Raw genomic sequence first — 21481 nt, forward strand, 5'->3', positions numbered from 1 at the left:
GAGAAGCCACTAGAGACATCGACAATGGTGGAGGATTGGCATGCGCCGTTGAGACCGTTGAACATGGTTTGGTTCCCATCCTCAGTGCAACACCAAGCTCGACAATGTCGTACCTGGGAAGCCTATGTGATATCGCCTCGCACCGGCTCGCGGTACAGCCACTGGAGCATATGATCCTTGAACAGCGTTTCCAGGACTTTTGTTACTCTCCCTTGGCGCATCACTCACAGGACATTCTCGGCAACGGTCTCGAACGAAAATGTTCGCAGCGGCGATTTTGGTTCTCCTGCGCACATGGCCAATAGCGCAGAGATGCAAATTCTTAGCTTAGGCCACTTGATACACCTGGCACGTTGGCCCTCTCACTCAACGCATGGAACTTCTGCAAAAGCATACCGAAGCCAACGCCGCCACCAGCGGATGTTACGACGTTTGTAGAACCCAGGTAAAATCCTCTTTTGATCCTTTGCATCTCACGGTCGCGTGCTTACAGTGACGTGGAAAGATTTTGACCACAAAGACCACCTATGGTGTGAGTATCAATGCATTTTTGCCTTCGCTCAGAGGAGCAGACAATCTTGTAGACCTGTGCTGACATCGAGACCACTGATGAGTTGGGAAGGTCTGGCCGACCAAATCTGGGTGGTCAAAGGGTTAAAAGATTGCATAAACAAGGTCATGGGTATCTAGTATATGCCGGCGATTTATTCGGAAACCTGTGGGGACTGAAAGCTTCCCCTCACCCCAATGCTGGTCGAATCTTTTCCTCGTCTCTGTTCTTTAAACAATCACTGCTAAACCTTTTGCAAAGCGTTAAAGCCTTTGTCCGCTACATTGGGACGACAGCACCACATCAAACAGTAACCAACCGCTTAAACTACCATTGTGATTACAGATCTTACGTTGGGAGTTTGATACCCCAGAAAATTGCCAACATGCACCATATGACTTATGCGGGAGAAGGAAAGTACAGTATCGCTCAAGAAAGAGGCTTGAGCCCACAAAGATAAAGCTCAATGTCCCTGGGAGTTCCTAGAACACAGTAGCAAATGAATAGCTAGTCGGAAAAGCCCGTGATCAACGAGGTTGGACGTATCACAAATCCCGCGTCACCCCTTCAGGAGGCAAGCATTATACTATCGGACATGTCATTAGCAGATACTGAGTACAAGGTACCTTGCATGTACCCAAGAATGTCGCAGTTGAAATGATATTTTAACGTAATATGTGACTAACCTTATCATGAACCTTTTGTAAATGGAACACAGTTATGGTTTTAGTTCTTAGCATCCCATACCATTTTCAGTTTCTCCAAATCTGACTTCTTATTCGTAATACTAGTAGCTGGACTTTGAAACATTAACGATGTTCACCGCGTTGGTTTCAGGTACAGACTGTTGCAGAATATGACTATGTTGGTGATTTATAACTCATGTGCAAGCAGACGTGACTAATTAATCGGCGCAGCAGACGATCCATGGCGTAAGAGCTCATATAATACTCTTAGCCCAATACCAACCCCAGCCTTTCAGTGTCCTTGGGGGGCTTTTGAAAAGGCTAATATCAGCTTACCTGGAATATGGGTTTGACTTTTAGACTTCAAGTGCAAATACGAATAGTATAATTGTTGTGATCGGGAAGAGGGGTAGAGTAAAATCGGTATTTGATGTATAATTGTTCGCTACCTGTAAATACCTACATAAACCCATAAACCTATTAAAAAGCCTGCTACATGTTTCAGGATCAAATGGTTACACACTTCATCTACCCACTCGCCTGTCTACCCGCAAAATAACATCAAAAATTATGTAGCACGCTGGCTCTGTGTTTGCATCCCTGTAGTAGTCATCAACGATAACATTCCTCCACGATCCATTGCTATCTTCCCTGGTCTGGTTTTCTCGCATTCCACGTGCCAGTGGTCAGGGAAAGTCGGCTGACCTTTAAGCAGTTCGAATCCGCATCTTCGAGCCTCCGCGCTGATCTGGTGAGTCTGGAATTTCCATTCGCTCACTTTTTCGGGACCCTGATTTATAAGGACTGTAGCTATTTGACCTGCTGGTGCTTTGCCATAACCTATGTACCTGAAATGATTTCTTTTGTCCTGGACATATAAATGGCAATCGAAAACATCTGATTCGGAACCAGCCGCGATTATACCGGCGGGAAAGGCGACAAGGGTAGTTGAAATGATGGAAAGAAGATGAAGCTTCATGGTTGTGGCGTGTTTGGATTGAACTATTCGAGCTTACGATACAAACAAATGGGCGGGAACTTTGTGTGGGAGCAGACTGAATAAAAGAGATATTGTCATGTCATATATACGAACATTGGATGCAGCAAGGTAGTCAAGGCCCATGCAAACAAATTTGAATTCTTTCTGCAAACTAGGACAACTTTGATTTTCTAGGGAAGCTTGTGGTGTGGAAATAGTACCTTCGTTTTTTTTCGACATTTGCAATGCGGTGGCTACTTTTAAAAACGGATTTTCATATTTCAGAGAGTATCCTTGAAAAGAAGCTTACGATATCCACTATTATTAGCAAAAGCTCGACTTAAGGTCGGACATACCGAAAGTACCGTAGTACTATCGCAGTCTAGCGACAAGTGTTTACATACATGAGGAATCCCTGGCTGCATTGTAGCATTGACGGCAATCTCCGAGTCCTGTCGCTCTATGAAAGCGACAGAAAGTATGAACCAGGAATCCCGGACTTGCTAGAATTGGCTTAGCCAGCGGAGACTCGGACTCCTGTAAACTGGTACTTTGGTCTTGTAGAAGTAAGCAACAAAAGTTGCGGTTTGCCTAGTGTTGCATTTTTCCAATCACTTCAAACCACTTCGTTTCTTTCTTTTGGTAATGTTCAAATACAATCAGTAAAAAAGTGGTACGAGCCAAAAAAAATGTTTGGTGTAACAGTTGCGATTCAGTGACTTTAGGATGGAGAATTTACACGACATCGTAGCTCAACCCACCAATCATCTCCCGGGAGCCACTTTCTCAATAGGCTCTTGTGACTGAGGGTGAAGCAAAGCAATATATTAAACAAAATTTAATCACATTATCTACTAGTAACGGTGTATACCAGGAATAAACAAGCTACCGTTCATCACAGAGGGCCTGGAAGCTGCTGTGCACCAGTCTGTGTACTCAGCGGCCACCAACTTAGTTGGGAAAGCAGATATACGAGGAGAAGAGGTCGTTCAGCTCGGGACCAACCCACGGAACATCGCCCTTGTATTCCCCTTGCTTGCCCCAGCAGTGCGTGTGCCTGGTTGTTGTGCAAACCTCGCGTTAGTAACCTTTGTTTGCTGGTGTTCCCATCCCAACCCTACATCAACGACGGATTTATCTCAAGTAAGGCTCCACTCACTCGAAAAAGATGCAGCGTCTATGCTGAGTTTTGAGACTGCTGATCCTGTCTTGCATCATAGTCTTGTCGAAGTTGACTGGCAAAGAATATCAATCGTAAGCCTCAGACCGGAGCAGAAATAGAGATAGCCAGGTTACTCACCACAGACACCCCACTCGCCGCTGGCCGGTTTGCACCCCCCAAAACTGATATGTTCGCAGATCTCGATTGGATAGTACCCACGTTCATTATCCAGGGGCGCGGTCGAATATTGGCGCTTCCTACAGCAGCGTCAGGGATGTTAGCAAGTATAAATGCAACGTGCATGTCTGGAACTGATTCGATGCGTACTCCAAAAATGCTTCAGAGCTTGAAGGGGCAGCTGAGACTGTCCACGCGACAGAGGTGGCCCAGAAGGCTTGAGTGAACGCAATCTTCATGGCGCCGTTGACTGGATGAGTGCAACGTGATTTCAGAGAAAAGCTGCTTGAGATATTGCTGCGTGCTAGCAATGAAGGCCGTTGGGTTTTCCAGATTATGATTATGAATGCAACATGCAGCAAAGTTGAAAGTCCCAAGGTATCCCTCGAGCGTTTTATGTGCTTGAGCAGCTCACAGACTCAACACGAACAAGAGTGAGAGAGGACAAGCAGTGACGATTCGATTTCGCTTTCCAATTTCGCTTTCGAGATTAATTCATACGGAACAATAACAAAGCCTTACCAACACACTCAGATGGTTGGTGCGCTGAGTGCCAATCTCAATCTCACCCTCCCGTGTGATGCATGCAGCCTTAACCGACACCAACACGCTCAGGTATTGGGTGCACCAAGTACCATTTCGCACTTATGTGTGATGTACATTTAATTGGTACGACCATGACAGATGCATCAAAACGCATCAACAAGGGATTCTCTGCTTGGTTTGCTCTCAGGCGGAAATTGAACTTGTATGTCAGGCTTGTCAGATGTGAAGCGGATCATCTTCTGGTCTGGCCATCGAAAAAGCCCCCAGCTTCGTGTGTGTTTTGTTTTGATCAATCATAGAGCCCTTCCGGCCTCTGATGTTCGTCTAAATCACAACTTTCACCTGCTTTCGGACACATTGAAAGCGCAATCTTTTTTCGGCCCACAGAGGAGCCGGTAATTGGGAGCTCCAAACATCTGGAACGACTACGCAAAATGTTGGAGGCTATGTTTACCCAAGTCACTGGCATTAGTAATCGACGGCAGCTTTCGTTTTTGACGATGCTTTAGTGTAGTGTAACACAAAAGACATTACCTAGTTACAGCAGCCAGGAATCCGTACCGGGTTCGAGGCTCCATTTGAGCTTCTGAATAGTGCTTTTCTGCCGATGTTCCGACATCGGCAATCTTGACGGAAACCATCTGCTGGCGCTAATGTAGGTTTTAATTTTAAATATCGAAAGAATGCGATGTGTGATTGAGCATGGAGATTAAACACCGAGGCGGTGGACATTATACACCGAGGCCGATTGTTGATGACGCCCCTGCGTCGATACCACCCCCGGATGATATATTACTGCAGGTCGACGAACGGCTGTGCTACGGCTGAATTTTGTTTGTCTACCAGAGAACCTGGTGCCGCACCTGCGGGGTTTCGCGGTGTTCACAATCGGGTCTAGCTCCAATACCGCCACATGTCAACTGAGAAAAGCATGATTGCTTGCTCACCACTTGGCCGCCTTGCCTTGCCTGGGTACCTAGCTGGTCATCCAAAGAACTTGCTATGGGTCGAAATGAGGGGGAAACATCAATACCCAGCATACCGGCCAGGGTTGAAAGATTCTCCACATGCTTTGTTAAGTGTTTGGCGGAAAGTTGTTGGTCGGGATACCCAGGACCATGGCGAGGCGAATGTCATCATGCACCCAATGGCAAGTGCCGATATGTTGGCAATTGGCGGCACGAGACCCTATATTTGTTGACAATTGAGATTGTTGGTATTGACATCATGGCTTCCATATTCTAGGAGATACCCTGCGTTAACATCTTGCGCCCTCCTGCTATGATAACCTTATGCACCCTTTTGGTATAGCAGGGAGTATACAGCTGAAAGTAGCTGGAGGGCTTTCTATATTCCTCGGATATGTTGTAATACATCACAGGGCCACAGGCCACACGGCGCTTTCATAGGTATCCGTTAATCCAGCATACACAAAGTCAAGGCGCGCCCGTTTTCTCTCAGAAAGATCAGTACATCTGAGCTCTTGACTTGTTCTTGTGACATGGGGCGAGTAGCAAAGAACTGGTGTGCAGTTTGGATGATGGCTTGGCGACGATTGATATATGAGATATCAGTACATTGGCCGAGGAAACTTCAGATATTCTCTGTACTTTTGATGCCAATGGTTCGAATGGTACGAAATTTAGGTATTAGGAACCGATTTTCACTTGACAAACCGTCCAACAGAGATTCTCTCGGCGAGCTGTGAAAATTCGGTATCGCAAAAGAGCTTCACTCCTGGCAAGATTGCTGCACCTAGGTCCCGATATACAATCATTCCCTCCAATGAGATTCCGACCCAGGGATGTTCTAAATCTAGACCTATTCCGTATGCAGGAATAGTGCCATCCGGTCCTCTCTAGTCTTAGTAATTACCACAAGTCATGTATGTAAGCTAAAACTCGAAGGTTGTCTTTCTGCCCATGTATTTGATTTTTAGCGTCAATGATTGCCTTAACAGTTCCTAAACGAGGCTGACCATGTCGATGTAAATCTAGCGGATAACACAACCGGCAAGTATGACGGCGTAACTGTATGTAGATATGGAATGTTCCCGAGCAAAACCCAACCACACCCGCCTTTTTATTCCACCACACATCAGACGAATGAAGCAAACTTGATATGCACCATGGCCGCAAAGACCACGTGGTTCACTTTTGTTACTCTTTACAGCTTGACTCATTCTGGAGCACCTTGAAAATCCTTAATCCCAATCCGTTGTTCATCGTAGAGGTGTGGATGGAAAACACCTGACAAAGTCCAAAGTTTTGACCCCTCACGGCCCAGGCCGCAAAGGGCCTCACCAAAAGTGGACCAAGGGTGAAGGTTAACGCACCTCAGCTAGCGAGAATCACCTGAGATCAAGGGGCTATGATTGTTGTTACACGTTCAATGAATAAGTACTGAGCAAAGGAACTTCCAAAGGCCTCGGATTCAGGGAAGGAAAGCATCCCTCTTCCCCCGTTCCTCTAAAAGAAAAGAAGCTTATGTAACACAGTGAGGAGTCCATAGTGAGCGAGGGGAAGCATTCAAACCATTACGTACGTCGTAGTACTCTTTACTATACTTCGTGGTGCAGACAAAGTTTTTTAGGGTCGCCAATCACCTAACCTGCTTTCTCTAATTCCATGAAAAGCTGTAGACCTGGCCACTCGAAGCGCAACTGGTCGAAACATGTAAGCTTTGTATTTAGCGCGCATGCTTTGTATTTTCGGGAAGCCGCTTTCCCCTTTACTGACGTCTTTCTGAAACAGCGACGCGGTCACGATCAGGTTACGATTTTTTCTTCTGCATAACCCAAACAAGCAAGTTCTAGTCCCAATTTACTTGTTCTATGCTCCTGCGTAAAAACTTGTTCCCAAAAGAAGATGGAGTTCGGGCTCACTAACACATGTTGGAAGACGAACCCTGGAGAAACTCAAAAAAAAAAAAGTTAGTCCTAGCTGCTTACTGTGTGGCGACAGCTCAAATTCAAGAGTTTAACTTGGGCCAAAAACCAGATGGTTCTTCTTTTTTTTTTTCTTTCAATACGGCAACTTCAGAACCTTTTATTGTACCCGTGCTTGGCATTCTTTTTGAACATGGGGAAAGGGAGAAATGATCTCCGAAACATCAGCAGAATGCTACCCTGAAAGAGCGGAACTTTTCGCCAGGGTACGCAAGTACACATTGCCTCATTCCTGTTGCGTACAAGGCAATCCTGACCCATGGGGCAGACCATCTGATCACCAGCGCGACGGCGTGTGTCAGTTCTAACCTTGTTAACTTGAATAGGTACACAACAGCTAGTATCCTGACATCCCGAGATCTACTAGTGTAGAAGATGGATTTCCTTGAAGAAAAAATGCTGATATCCCATATAAGGGGTATAGACTCGTTTCAGAAACGAGAACGCTGGAAATGACTGTGCACACAATCACGATTGACCACACCCTCTCAACTGCAATGAACATCGCAGAGTGTTACATCAACCGTCGATACTCCAGTGCAGAAAAAAAATATAGTTTGGGAAAAAAAGCCCAGAAAGAAACATGCATTCATCAACAATATTGTTTGCTACAGGCAGTGTGCTGATATCAGTCGTCGCCGCTTTGCCTGCCCCCATTCACGTTGTCTCATCTCGTCTAGAAACCCGCCAAGGCTCGTCTGTACAGGTGGGATCATCCGTTTTGAAACGTATCCCAAAACGAAAAAAGAAGAAAAGATGTTAAAAAGCACCGGTTTTCTTGCCAATATATATATTGACTAACAAATTTACCAACCAAGAAACAGAATGCCGATAGCAACTGCAGCGACATGACCATCGTTTTCGCCCGCGGCACCTCAGAGTTGGGCAACACTGGAACCGTCGTGGGGCCACCTTTCCTCAAAGCTGTCCAGCAGCTAGCCAAAGGACGTTCTGTTAACATGCAGGGCGTCAATTACGCTGCTAACGTTGCGGGCATTATGGCTGGCGGCGATCGGCAAGGAACCACAACGATGTGTGTTTATTTCCTTTCCTCCGAATTCTGCTCATTTTTCTCAAGCCCAATCAATGTTCGGATTCGAGCAAGAGAAGAAAGAGAAAAAAGAAAAAGGAGATGGCCGCTGACAAAGAAACCAACAACAAAACAGGGCAAATATGGTCAAAAAGCTGGCGGCCGACTGCCCAAACACTGGCATTATTATTTCCGGCTATTCTCAAGGCGCCATGGTTATGCACAACGCCGCGGCCCAACTTGACCCTGCAACTGCCTCGCACATTACGGCGGCCGTCTCATTTGGCGACCCTTACAAGCGAAGGCCGGTCAACGGAGTAGATCGGTCGAGGACCTTGGTGGTGTGCCACGACGCAGACAACGTCTGCCAAGGCGGCGGCATGATCCTGCCGGCGCATCTTACCTATGGACAGGACGCCGGAAAGGCGGCCGCCTTTGTCATGCAAGCGGTGGCGTCTGCCCAGGGAAGCGGAGCCTCCTCGAGCAGTGGAACTGCGTCGACCAATGCAACTCCCCTGAGCAGTGACACTTCGGAGAGCACCGGATCTTCGTCGGACACAAGCGGTTCATCAGGTGGCGGAGGAGGTCTGTCTGGTGCAGGAAGTTTACTAAGCGGAGGGGGTTTGTTGAGCGGCGGAGGTGGAGGGTTGTCTGGCGCAGGAAGTTTACTTGGCGGATCAGGAAGTTCGTCTGGTACAGGAGGTCTGCTAGGCGGATTACTGAGCGGTGGAGGTGGAGGTTTGTCTGGCGCAGGAAGTTCGTCCGGTACAGGAGGTCTGCTAGGCGGATTACTGAGCGGCGGAGGTGGAGGGTTGTCTGGCGCAGGAAGTTCGTCCGGTACAGGAGGTCTGCTAGGCGGATTACTGAGCGGCGGAGGTGGAGGGTTGTCTGGCGCAGGAAGTTCGTCCGGTACAGGAGGTCTGCTAAGCGGATTACTGAGCGGCGGGGGCGGAGGTTTGCTAAGCGGAGGGGGTTTGTCAGGGGGCGGAGGAGGCGGCGGTCTACGGGGTGCAGGAAGCTTTCTAGGTGGAGGAGGTGGAAGGTCGTCTGGTAAAGGAGGTTTGTTAGGCGGATCATTGGGAGGCGGAGGCAGTGCAGACTCATCTGGCGCAAGAAGTTCATCGGGCAGCGGAAATAGTACAAGGAGCAGTGGGGGCAGGGGAACCAAGGGAGGCCTACGGGGCGCTGGAGGTTTGTCGGGCGGCGGAGGCAGCAAAGGTTTCCCTGGCTCAGGGGGTTTATCGGGGGGCGGAGGAAGTGGCGGTCTACGGGGTGCAGGAGGCTTGTTAGGCGGTGGAGGCAGCAAAGTTTTAGCTGATGGAGGAGGTTTATCAGAAAGTGAATCTTCATCGGAGAACGAAGCGCTCCAGGGAAAGACTGAAGGCGATGATGGGGACGAAGCTGTCTCGTGACATAGTGAGACGAGCCTCGGCGCGGTGGCTTGGGTTTTCTTCTGAATTTGTAATGTAATAGTGAAAAGACTGTGCAGTCGCTAATTTTATTCCAAAAGGGAAATTGCCAGAAAGATCATAAACGATTTGTCAACTCTTTTTGGAGATGAAAATAGTCATGCTGTACGATTTGGTGAAAAAATTCAAATAGTTTGCACGTGCAATCTTGGTAGTAGTGACTGAAGAAGTTTAACGGGATCCAAATGGGGGTGCGGATGAGTTTACCATAATACCTAAACACATGTATCTTGTCTTTTATTAACCCTTCCTAAGTGCCGGAATTATGGCGTAACATCTCCCCCACTAACTGCACGAGCCAGTCTAACCCACCCGCTAGGATACGCACCTAATGGATGTCGTGAGCGAGCTTGAGGGCGGCAGTCAGGGTTGTGTGGTACAGGGGCTTAGGCTGGGCTGGGCTGAGTCCCTTCAAATCTTGAGAGACATTGACAGTTCTGTGGGCCAGATTAAGCTTAGGATAAATCGCGGAGCTGCTCGGCAAAAAGAAGAATATTGACAAAGGTTCCAAAGCTATCCATCTGAGCCGGCCACTCAAGAAATCTGTTTGTAACCCTGTTCGCATTTGAAATAATGTGTATAAAAAAAGCAATTTTATTGTCGCAGGCTTTCATTAAAAATCAAGCGTAGAAAATAGCCAGACGAAATAATAAAAAAAGGTAAGTTATTTAACTCACTGTTAAATACAAGTAAACTTAGTTTCCATTTCAATATTTTATCACCAACGGTACAACTACTTCGCAACTGTTACTTTGCAACTGTGTTTACTTTTAAAATTATTTCTCTTATTCTTAACCCAGTCTTATACAAATCATTTGAATTTGACGGAGATTGTATTCCGGCATTTTCATTCTTTTTTACAACAAAATGCGGTTCGAATTCGCATTTATTATCCTTTCAGGTTGCGGCACTGTTGCCGCGTTACACCAGCCGTCAGCCAAAATCATAGCCCGAGACAGCGGATTGATGGAAAGATGTGTTAAAAATTGTTGCGATACATTGAAATTTAAGCATGGCACGTATACGGATTCCCAGAAGAAAACATGCGGAAAGGAGTGCGAGGCAGACTATAAAAGATTATCTGATGTGAAGTCAAAATAAAAATATTATTTCCAACTTGCAGCGGTTACTGCGAAATTCTGGGTGCATTATAAAATGTAACCGCTTAATTATCGCTCGATTCAGGGTAATCTGATTTTAGTGCTTCGTTATCGCAGTGGGTGTGACGATTAAAAAGTAGAGAGAGGCATTAGGCGGCCATTATTAAAGATTGGCGTGCCTGTGCGACTGCCAACCGTGAGTAGCTCCATTTTAAGTGACAATGCGTTAAGGATCGGTTTGTCGTTCGTTCGCTTAGGCGCCCATGGGATTAACATTGCGTGCCTCTCTTTTTCCTTTACATTTACTTGGCTTTATATATTCGAACAGAGTTTCCCTTATATTGCCGTCTCGTCTCTTGGAAGTTATTTTCGTGAGAGCACGCACCTGTCAGAACTTCAGAAGTGTGAAGAAATGTTCATGTTGCAATTAAAAATGGATGTTAAATTGTGGTCCGAAAGTACTGTGGCTTTGTTATATATCTGTAAATTTGCACAGAAATTTCTTTGGTTCAAATTCAAGGATAGTTTATCGAATCTCGTCTTGTGTGGCGGTACTTTTATAGGGACGGATTGAATAATATCCACGATTATTTATTCAACATCCAAAATTTTCCACCCCTTAGCTCACACTGGCTCCGTTTACACTGGGTATTGTTTGGGTGGTTTGTGTCGGCCAAATAAGACATAATATGTAAATTAAGAAACGCAGTAGCCGTAATCAATACAATCAAGGTGAAAACTAGGGTGTTCGCGTAATTCGAGTCAACGAACAGAACCCTCCATCTCCGGCCGGCCGGCCCGGCCTACAAAAGCCGGAGTTGGCCTTTGTTAAATGGGTTCTGCGTTGTGTTTTGTGAGGTGCGGTGCGGTACGCTATGCGTTATGCGTTGTAAAATGCATGGGTTGAAATTAGGAATAACTCTATGCAGCGCGTTATTGTTAGGCCGGAAAACTGAGTTCGGGCAGTTGTCACGGCCAGGGATAACACAGGGCCAGACAGATTTAGGTATGATTTGGGTGGATTAAATTTGGATGCTGAATCAATATCGTAGACTGGGCGGGCCTGAAGTGGTCAGGGCCCTGAAGTGGTCATCTCTCTTTTGCTCTTTAACCATTATAACAATCCAACCAAATACCCGATACAGACCAAATTGGGTACCTATATAAAACCAAACAGCCGCTTTTCAATGGTATAGTATATATATTTGTAACGTTTATAATAATCGAAATATTAAAAATAATATATATTTGCTATTTTTATTATTTAAAATTCGAATTAAAATATAATAAATATAGGGTAAATTCTGTTAAATACATTGAATTTCACATAATATTTAAAATTTTAACCTGGGTTTATAAAATATTCGGTTAATTTTATACGATTTTTTTAAAGTAAAAACCATAAAAACGTATATTAAATTAAAATTTAATTTATAATATTTTTGGTTAATAAATAAAAAAGTAAAAAAATCGTACTAATAATAAAAAAATAAAAACAAAATTACGAATTTTTTTGGCTTTAATTACAAAATCCTTTATATTTAAATATTTATTTAAAAATTTTACTAGTAAAATTAGTAAAATTTTACTATGGGGATTCTTTAAAAAAAATATTTAAATATAAAAAAATTTAAATATAAATTCAAAAAAAATCGTAGTTTTGTTTTTATTTTTTTATTACCAGTCCAATTTTTTTATTTTTTTATTTATTAACCAAAAGTATTATAAATTAAATTTTAATTTAATATGCGTTTTTATGGTTTTTACTTTAAAAAATCGTATAAATTTTACCGACTATATTATATACCCAGGTTAAAATCCCAAATATTATTTGAAATTTAATTTATTTAATGGGTTTTACTTTATATTTATTGCATTTTAATTCGAATTTTAAACAATAAAAATAACAAATATATATTATTTTTAATATTTCGATTATTATAAACGTTACAAATATATATATTATACCATTGAAAAGCGGCTGTTTGGTTTTATATAGGTACCCAATTTGGTCTGTATCGGGTATTTGGTTGGATTGTTATAATGGTTAAAGAGCAAAAGAGAGATGACCACTTCAGGCCCGCCCAGTCTAAATGCTATTTAGTCCGTCCCTTTTCATGGTTCGGTGATAGATACCATGGTATTCTTATGAAACCGGCATTTTATTCCATGGCCCTCCCCGTTGAAATTTAACACGTAAGAGTGCCCCCGTAATTACCGACGCAATCGTCTATAATAAAAATGTTAAACGATATTACAGTTTTGGGCAATTCCGCTATTAGAAACTTACCTAAATTAACCGAATTCATGATATTTGTCCCGTTATTGCTGGGGCACATGCAATCAATGTAGCCATTAGCTTCGGGCTTACTTGCGCATGTGCATCCGGATATACTAAATTTGAAACCAAATACATGTTAGCAAAATGTTTTTTTTTTTTTTTTTTTTTCGTCGGCGTTATAAAAATTCTTTTTCATTGTATCGGCTTACCCTCCTGGGCCACATCCCATTTTGCCATCAAGGGCGAAATAGCATGCCACAATATTGAGACTGCTGGTACCATTGAATTTACCATCTGATCCTTTACACAGAGTGGTCATAGTGAAACGTGAAAAACTGTAAAAATGTGAGGCTATGAGGCAGCTGTTTGTAAAGCCACTAGCGGCGTGCGCGCCGCTAGTGGCCAAAGCGAAGCCTATAACAGTGGAAACCCGCATAATGAGCCCTTTTTAGAGGTGAAAGAAAGAAAGTTTGTGTAAGTTATGTTAAAGATGCTGGACCAGCCTTCGAAAAATGAAAGTAATATCAACGAGAGTGAATGGGATGCTGAAACAAGTAGTACACCTAAAGTTCAGGCGGACAACTCGACCCTTTTATATGTAGGCTGTCTTGTAATAACTGTCTTTCCACCTGTCGTTAAATCGCCTAGATGGGTTAAGTTGAAACGTTGCACACCCAAATTCAAACATAAAAGCTCTATTTAAAATCGTAAACCTATCCGATACGGTGCAAGAAATTACAACACAGTGTCACAAAAGCTCGTGAAACGTTAGTTTCATGTTAATAATACGCAAATTTTCTTAAGGAAACGACGTAACCCCTACACGCTTTGACGCTAGTAGGCTTAGGTTCAATCGCCATGGCTAATCCACCAAGATTTAGTCTGTACCAAGATGTGTCGCAAGAGATTTCAAATTCTCCTTCAATGTCTCCCAAAATATATTCTACAATTGTTCCAGCGTGTTGAATTAAGTGGGGACTTGATGTATCCTATAGCACCTGTGCACAAATATTGCAACCCAACAGGGTCAACCCCCCACCTTGGTGGTTGCAATAAAATTGCACACCTACTGTAGTTCCTTTCAATCCTACATCAGTCTGAGACTTTTTTTTTATTCTCATTCAGGATAGTTGAGACCGAGCCAAAGCATAGCACAGCATAATAAAAGTTGCTCAGGAAAAGTCGCGATCGCGTTTGTTGTGTTAAAATACGGGTGTGGGCTAGGGGGTTGTTGGTCGTGGAACAAGGTTTGAAAATTTAATAAATGATGGTATTGGAAGTAATTGTTGAAGTCCAAAACTTTTTTTTCACCTTTCCTGACAGGAGATGACACCTCTTTGTATATTCCTCTCTTCATTTTATTTTTATCTGGTTTTTTCTATACGTATACGTGTATATATACTGGCTTTCTGCAGTATATTAATGCCTTATATTTCAAAGTATTTTATCCTCGCCGGGAACATTTATTTATATACAATAATAGATGAGTAAAAACGCCTGGTGCATAGCCATCAATTCTCTGCTTGGCACACACCATCCACCTTGGCACAAGCAGCACTACACTCCTCCTAGCGGATGCTGTCACCACAAATATGAAAAATCGCATTATACCTCGGAATCCGAATGGGCATGAGGTCTTTGGGATTGGTGGCATCCGGCACGGAACTGGCCTCGGTTTCCCCTCTGGCGCCCCATCTTGCCGGCATTGTTTTGATCGCGGATACACAAATGGCCGCGTAGGTAAAACTACTTCCTATTATGCAACCGAGGTACCGCAAACTAACCCATACAATAGAAACATTACAGTTTGCAGCCAAAGCATCCCCTTATTTGTTCTGACCCTATCATTACTGTTCCTTTCCCAAAACCCCCCATTTACACCCAGGCAGCTATGAGGGAACTACTCGGTCTCTTGAGGGCCGAACTTGGCGCGTACATTGACGAGACATTGGTCCTGATGAGTGTTGCACTGGCTGACGCAGGTGTCGTGTTTGGTATTGCACGCGGCCTCCTTGGTGCACAGCGTGTACCCGGCGTTGTCGTCGCAGCGCTTGGTGCATTCCTTTTTCTCTTCCCTGCTGAGTCGCGCTGCGTGGCAGCCGCCGGTGCCGCCGTGGGATGCGACGCAGCCGTTGTATAATCCCAGCTGTTGTGCGCAAGGTTTTGGGGCGGTGTCCTGCTGGGCTGTGATGGAGGTGGCCAAGGCCACGAGGCCGATGAGTGACGAAAGTTGCATTCTGATGCAGACTTTTTGGGGAATAAGCGGGACTGTTCTGAAATTCCTGCGTGAGTCAGATAAGTGGTTAAAGACTTTTTTTTCAGGTTGATCGTGTCAAAGAAGGAGCTTGCAAACCTACCTCGTTCGCTAAAGAATATGCCGTCAAAGGGGTTCAAAGATGAGCTGGTCTGAAAAAGGGAATTTCTGCAGTACAGCAGCTTGAAACAGAGATATATGAGGAGATATTAGGGTTGTCTTGAGTCTGCGGATACCACAAAAAAGCTTCTTCAAAGCGAATTATATTGTACTTATACCCAGCTTTTCCTTGTCAAACAGGACCGCCAGCTATACAAAGTACGCCGACTAGAGCTAGTGAACAAATGAATGGGGTAGTAGCGTCTGGGCTAGACTAGTCTGGACCACTTAGTAGCTCCAAATAGGAAGCTGAAAGCTGAGGGTACCATTATGCATAATAAAGCTGCTCAGCTTCTAGTCCCGGCTTGAGCCTATTTCAACGCCGTCGCGCCACCAAGTTCAAAAGCAGGGGCATGGGCCCCTATTTACGCGAGGAAGGATTCCATCGGCAGCATATCACCTATTTAATATGGAAGCAAACTCAAGCTACAGCTTATTGAAGAACTCAGGGGCATGTCAACGCTGATTATCAATTAGGTTCTCGTACGATCAGTAATGGCCTGGTTATCTTGATTTGGCTTGCCAAGGCTTTTGCGTCAGCTAGAAGGTGCCTAAAAGCAAATAGCAGTCCTACCAATGTCGCGGATCGTCGGCTATTGGCCTCTTCTCTCGTTGCCATGAACCACATGTATCATGCGACAAGATGATATGCGATGACTTCGCTCTAGTTTCCATGTCGGTTGGAGATATTTTGCAATTTTGCAACGAGTCTACTGGAGAGGTCAAGGCTCACAACAGGCTTGTGCTGACTGCCCCTACTTTCTGCTGACCGCATGATCCAAGTGTAGTTTCTAACACAAATATTTCGAGCAAAGTCACCGTGACAGCATGAAGAGTTGAAAGATGCAAGGAGATAGAGGGAAGGGTTCTATTTTGGAATTAAACTCTCTACACGCGCTCACGTCTGCTTAGCCTCTCATGAACTGGTCTCCTCTGGTTGAGACAGTGTTCGTTGGTCAGACCTCTGGGCTGTGCTTCTCAGAATAATGCGAGTACTGGCAGATAACGACTTATTGGAGAAACCCTTCCAGTGTTCCATCGACTCATTGAAGGACTGGTCTGTTGCTGGAAACAGAGGAGATGGGTGTTCTTGAACTAGTGAGTAGGCTCAGCTGGCTTACTTTGGACTTTGATCCATCAGCCCATCTTCTCTCGCGGGTTGATTTATTATCTACGAGACCTTGGTGCGGGCCGGTGAAGTGCTTTGGACACCAAAATCTTCGGCCTTCCCAGCGAAGTCGAAAACTCACAAAGCATCAAAATTTCAGGAGCCTCTGCGAGGCCACTTTTGCAAGCTAGAAAAGGATCAGGAGTCGATGATTGTGTAACGAGAAATTGTGGCACCATAGCATATAACGGTATTGAGCTCGACTACTTCAAAACAGGATGCATCGGTCTGCAAAGGGAACCCTAGCGCAGTCTTTCCGATCTTGAGGCAGACAATATTTCCAAGATTGTTTAATCAAATATTTTGTTGCTAGCCTCTATGATTCTGAGAAAAGAAGCTTTGGTCTCCCAGAGCTAGTAAGGTCCTCTCGAATTAACATTAAGACAAATCTGAAGTGCGATGTTGGGTTAACCGTTTACATTATCGTAAGTACGATAGCTACCGATCATGTCCTCGGCGCGCATCTTCCCATTCAATCCTTGAGAATGTCGTTCAGTACCCACTGAATACCAGCCCAGTGCTCCTCAGAAGTCGGCCTGATCTCTTGGGGCGGCAGGACAAAGCCATTGGAGGAACTGCGCCCAGGCCTGAGCTCAACGCTCCAGCTGAAGGTGGCATTGTGCGCACCATGGTGGTAATCTCTGCCGGTGCCTGAAGAGTAATACAGAATCTCACACGAAGGGCCGACCTCGTAGAACTTTCCGCTCACGGAATCGATCGTATTGGCGTATCCGGCACCCACCTCTCGCTGGCGAGGCAGGTTCGCTGGGAGCAGGGCTGGGTCGCACGAAAAGCCCCACGGGAGAAGGATCAGCTGCGAGTAGCTGTGCCAGTCGATGTACAGACGGATGCCCCCCGGGCGCGACTCGAGCTCCTGGGAGAGCGTCACCAGCGCCTGGTTCTCGGGGGTGTCACCCCCGGTCAGGCCCTTGAAGGTTTCGCTGCAGGGGTTGCTGGCGACTTGTCCGTCTTCGATGGGAAAGTCCCATTCGTAGTTCCAGTTTCGGTTGTTGTCTGTTCCGATGCAAGTCGTGTTGCTCCTCGGTTGACGATTCTTGCGCCAGAGACGGTTCGTCGTCTGGGTGTAGACGAATCCATCGGGGTTGTGGAATGGCACAATGTAGAAATCGAACTCGTCCAGAGCAGTCGTGGCGTTCAGGTCTCCATTCTTGTACCCGTTGATCAGCTGCCAGGTCAGGTACTCGACCGTCATGGTGGTGATCCACTCGCGAGCATGGACGGTTCCGTGCCAGAGGACGGCTGGTTTCTCGCCAGCATTGCCCTTGTCTCCCCACATCTGGAACACATGCAGCGAACGCCCCTCATATGACTTTCCAGGGAGCTCGGAGATGCGCGAGTTGTTGGGGAAAGCCGCCTGGAGATCCTCCCAGTATTGCAAGTGGTCCGCGTAAGGGTGGTAGGAGTCGTACCAGCTGAGGTCCGGTAGATCACCGCGCTTGTGCAGGGCTCGGTCATAGGAGCCAGACTCGGCCTCTCGGCGGAATTTCTCGCCAATATCAGCGTCGAGGAGCTGAGTGTTGAGCCCTCGCTTCATAAAGGCCGACACCTCATTGGGCGGGACGACGACGTCGACACTGCGCCCAGAACGGGTGGCAAAGAAATCGCTCAGCTCATTCTCGATACCGCGAGGGGCATCAGTGATGCGGAAGACTTGATGGCCATCAAAGCTGACCTTTTCGTCTCGCGGAGCAACCGCCGAAGCCGTGGCAAACGGCGAGAAGAGGCAGATGCCCGCAATCACTGCGGACTTCATGATAGGCGGCTAGTTTAAGCTGGCTAAGAGGAAGTCTTGTGTTGTCTCCTGACTCCTTGCGAGGGAACAATTGGTAAACGGCTTCGGTGCGACAAAACATGGACTCGAGGGCATTTTGTAGGGATGGATTTCCAGGTCGGGTCGCAAGCCCAGAGAGGGGTTCATGCATTGCCTGCCAATTCTGGCACGTATTGTCCAGTCGAGGCAGTCATAGACAGCTCATCGCGGCTTTCATTGTAACTATAATCAAGGATGAGGATTGATAGAGTAACCAGAGATGGAAGGTAGGCGGTGCGGGGGAGATGATTCGAGTCCTTGGCATACTCGGCGAACCAAAAACATAACAGTCGTTACCTACCCTGCAGGGAGATCCTCTGTCTGTAGGTCAACTGCCCAGCCGGGCTGTTTCTAGGATTGCAGTCATCTTTCTCAGCCACCTGCCTAATCGACAAGGACGGGATCAGATTCGAAAGATGTATGATAAGCAACTGGAAAATTAAAGGTTGAGTGTCTCTCAAATGGACTATTTTTTTTTTTCTTGTTTTTTTTTTTTTTTTTTTCTTTTCTATCACTGACCAAGACATTGAACAACAGCTCAACAATCCGACAGGCCTGGTTAGGTAGGTAACCTTGAGACACTTGCCTGCAGTGCTACGGAACACCTCGGAAGTACCCAAAGAGGTAAGGTATCTTGCTAGGGACCTTATTTATGCGCAATCGCAAGCACCTTTTACCAGCCTTACCTAAGGTACCTACCTACCCAAGCAACCAATTCGACAAGATGGAGACGCGTAAGAAATGGACAAATGGCAACTGGCAACAGATGAGCGAAGCGCGTCAGAACCAATCACGACTTCCTTGGCGTGACCCGCATTGCCATTTGACCGCTGGCAACGCGGTGTGCCTGCCGCGCCCAGCATGGCTGACGTACGTGGGCCGAGAAAATTATGGTTTTCTATGCTTACCAAACTGCCGTAGTACGGTAGGCTCCAGTCGACAACGCACCCTGATGTGCGCTTCTGCAATTGGCGAAACATACCCTGCTTCTTAGCACTTTTTTTTCTTTCTTTGTTTTGCTTTTGCTGCATACTTTCCCTGTAAATGTCGAGACCTGCTCATTCGCATGGTTGAAAGAGTCAGCCACGATGCGACCGTGGGTTCGGTTTGCTCGAGCGAGGTGCATCATCGTTGCCTTTGCCCTCATTACAACCATTGCCCCCGGATTCCACGTCAGCGCGCTACTGCCAGCCGACCCGCCAGTGCTCATGAATGAATGGTCCACTGACTTTGGTCAAGGACCCGAGTTCAGGGGTGAAAAGAGCGCACCCAGGACGTATGGCCCTGATGGACCTTGGCAGGCGATTCTTGGAGATGCAGGCGAGCAGAGTCCGCCGTATCGCGGCGAAACCATGCCTTTCTGGCCCAGTCCACATCTCAAGACCCAGGTTTGGTCTGCCAACACAACCGGTCACTATGTGCCTTCGCTGCCTTCCAAGTATCGTCTTCGTAATGGGGCTGAAGAGCTCTTGAAGGGCATTTTCCTTGACATGTTCTATCCCGGATTGAAAGACGGGGGGAACCTACTGGTGCAGCATCCAAACCTTTCACTAGCAGTTGACCACCCTTATACCGATATGGGAAGATTTTACAACTATTCCACCTCGGTGGGCATCCTCGGTATAGGCCCCGAACCTTATGCCGGATACTCTGGTCCCCGCTTTCGACCATCACTCATCTCTCAGTTCCAGATGCGAAGCAAAATCGCCTCAAAATCTTTTGCGATGCACATGGGGAGTGTCCTGCTTGATATATCTGGGTCCATGACCTATGGTGGCTACGACCGGTCGCTTGTGGTCGGCGAGTCTGGGGAGTTCAACCACCGAGACGTAGGCTTCACCCCCGTCTTTTTACTGGACGTCTCAATGGGATTTGAGGTCGGGACCTCCCCGTACAAGAGCCTATCGGAGCCCGAGTCCGTATATCGAGGTCTGGACCGGAACAACGCCGGCGGCGAAGGGCCATGGTCAGCGGCCGGGTTCACAAAGTTGATGGGAGGAAGGGATGGCAGTGCCGTGATGGTCATTTCACCAGAAATGCCATACTTGTACATGCCGCTAGGTACTTGTGAAGCCGCGGCCGAACACCTACCTGTCTTCTTTGACGAGCATCTCAAGCTTTACCTTTGGAAAACCGAGGATCCGTACTATGAGAGGATCGTAAACTCGTCCGCATGGATGCGCTTTTCGCTCGAGAGTCGAACTGGCAAGATTATCCATATAAAAGTTCCATTCAGACTGCTGAATCTGCAACTAGAGCCCCCGCTTGTTGAAAGCACAACGCCCTACTTTCCATGCAGACCAATCCCTTCTGTCGATGCATTCTACTTTGGTCGAGCATTTTTGCAAGCTGCATACATCATCGTCAACTATGACAACAACGTCACGATAATATCGCAGGCGCCCGGTCCTAATTCTGGCAGTAGGCAGCTGGTCAGCCTCAAACCAGACCAGACCGATATCGAGAAAAATAATTACTTTGACTTTGCTGACAGCTGGAAGGCCCACTGGAATGAGGTGTCTGGTGTGTCGACCTCGACGGATTGGAGCAAGCTATACATAGGCACATCGGCTGTTGCTGCCCTTTTGTGTCTAGGAGCAGTGGGCTTTTACGTATGGCGGTGGAAACGGCTACATCGGGGAGTTAAGACAGGGCTTTTCCGATTCAAGCTGGACCCCATGGAGTCTGACAGCCTTCTCGGATCCGCAGAGAATAGAGCGGAATTGGAAGATTCGGATTCCAGGACTTTTGAGCTCGAAAGCCCAACTACTTACGTACCTTCCACGCTGCAAAGCACTTTGGAGAGTCGGGATGATATCGCTCATTCAGGACCGTCTTCAGCGGGTCGAGATGACGATGTTGAATCATCTGCGGACAATGGTGAAGGATCGAGTGTAGCAAGGCCTGTGGAGATAGACTCATACTATATATACGACGAGCCAAAGTCTTTGCTCGTGATCAAGGACCAGGTCAAGAGGTAAATAAACTAGGTGGTTATTTCATGCGACTGATACAAGCAAGCTGGGAGACATGGATTTTAGTTGAGATCCCTGGATGTTTACCGATGTTCAAGATGATCATGAACCTAGAAGTTGAGTTGACTTGACATGCCCAAGAACTGCGCTGCTGCTTGGACAAACGA

General features: G+C 46.3%; 5 protein-coding genes across 5 annotated transcripts; 2 read left to right on the forward strand and 3 right to left on the reverse strand.

The window, feature by feature from the left end:
• Positions 1–3066: 3066 nt before the first annotated feature.
• PgNI_11408 (uncharacterized protein) lies at positions 3067–3854 on the reverse strand. The gene is made up of 4 exons (XM_031131375.1): positions 3705–3854; positions 3516–3634; positions 3375–3450; positions 3067–3272 (listed from the first exon to the last, which is right to left on the reverse strand). The coding sequence occupies exons 1-4, from the start codon at positions 3791–3793 to the stop codon at positions 3167–3169; spliced, it is 390 nt and encodes a 129-aa protein (XP_030976838.1). The 5' UTR covers positions 3794–3854; the 3' UTR covers positions 3067–3166.
• A 4017-nt stretch (positions 3855–7871) lies between these two features.
• PgNI_11409 (uncharacterized protein) lies at positions 7872–9489 on the forward strand (the record flags this gene model as incomplete). Its single annotated transcript, XM_031131376.1, has 2 exons — positions 7872–8080; positions 8214–9489. Coding segments are annotated over 2 exons (1485 nt in total), but the record flags the coding sequence as incomplete, so codon positions are not given.
• A 5338-nt stretch (positions 9490–14827) lies between these two features.
• On the reverse strand, positions 14828–15163 carry PgNI_11410 (uncharacterized protein; the record flags this gene model as incomplete). Its single annotated transcript, XM_031131377.1, has 1 exon — positions 14828–15163. The coding sequence occupies one exon, from the start codon at positions 15161–15163 to the stop codon at positions 14828–14830; it is 336 nt and encodes a 111-aa protein (XP_030977033.1).
• Positions 15164–16980: 1817 nt separating this feature from the next.
• Positions 16981–18282, reverse strand: PgNI_11411 (uncharacterized protein; the record flags this gene model as incomplete). Its single annotated transcript, XM_031131378.1, has 1 exon — positions 16981–18282. One exon carries the CDS (start codon positions 18280–18282, stop codon positions 16981–16983), a length of 1302 nt encoding a protein of 433 aa, XP_030977034.1.
• A 1145-nt stretch (positions 18283–19427) lies between these two features.
• PgNI_11412 (uncharacterized protein) lies at positions 19428–21320 on the forward strand (the record flags this gene model as incomplete). The annotated part of the gene is made up of 1 exon (XM_031131379.1): positions 19428–21320. The coding sequence occupies one exon, from the start codon at positions 19428–19430 to the stop codon at positions 21318–21320; it is 1893 nt and encodes a 630-aa protein (XP_030977031.1).
• Positions 21321–21481: the final 161 nt, after the last annotated feature.

The sequence above is a fragment of the Pyricularia grisea genome, chromosome VI (assembly GCF_004355905.1).
Source record: "Pyricularia grisea strain NI907 chromosome VI, whole genome shotgun sequence".
In the NCBI taxonomy this organism is placed as follows: Eukaryota; Fungi; Ascomycota; class Sordariomycetes; order Magnaporthales; family Pyriculariaceae; genus Pyricularia; species Pyricularia grisea.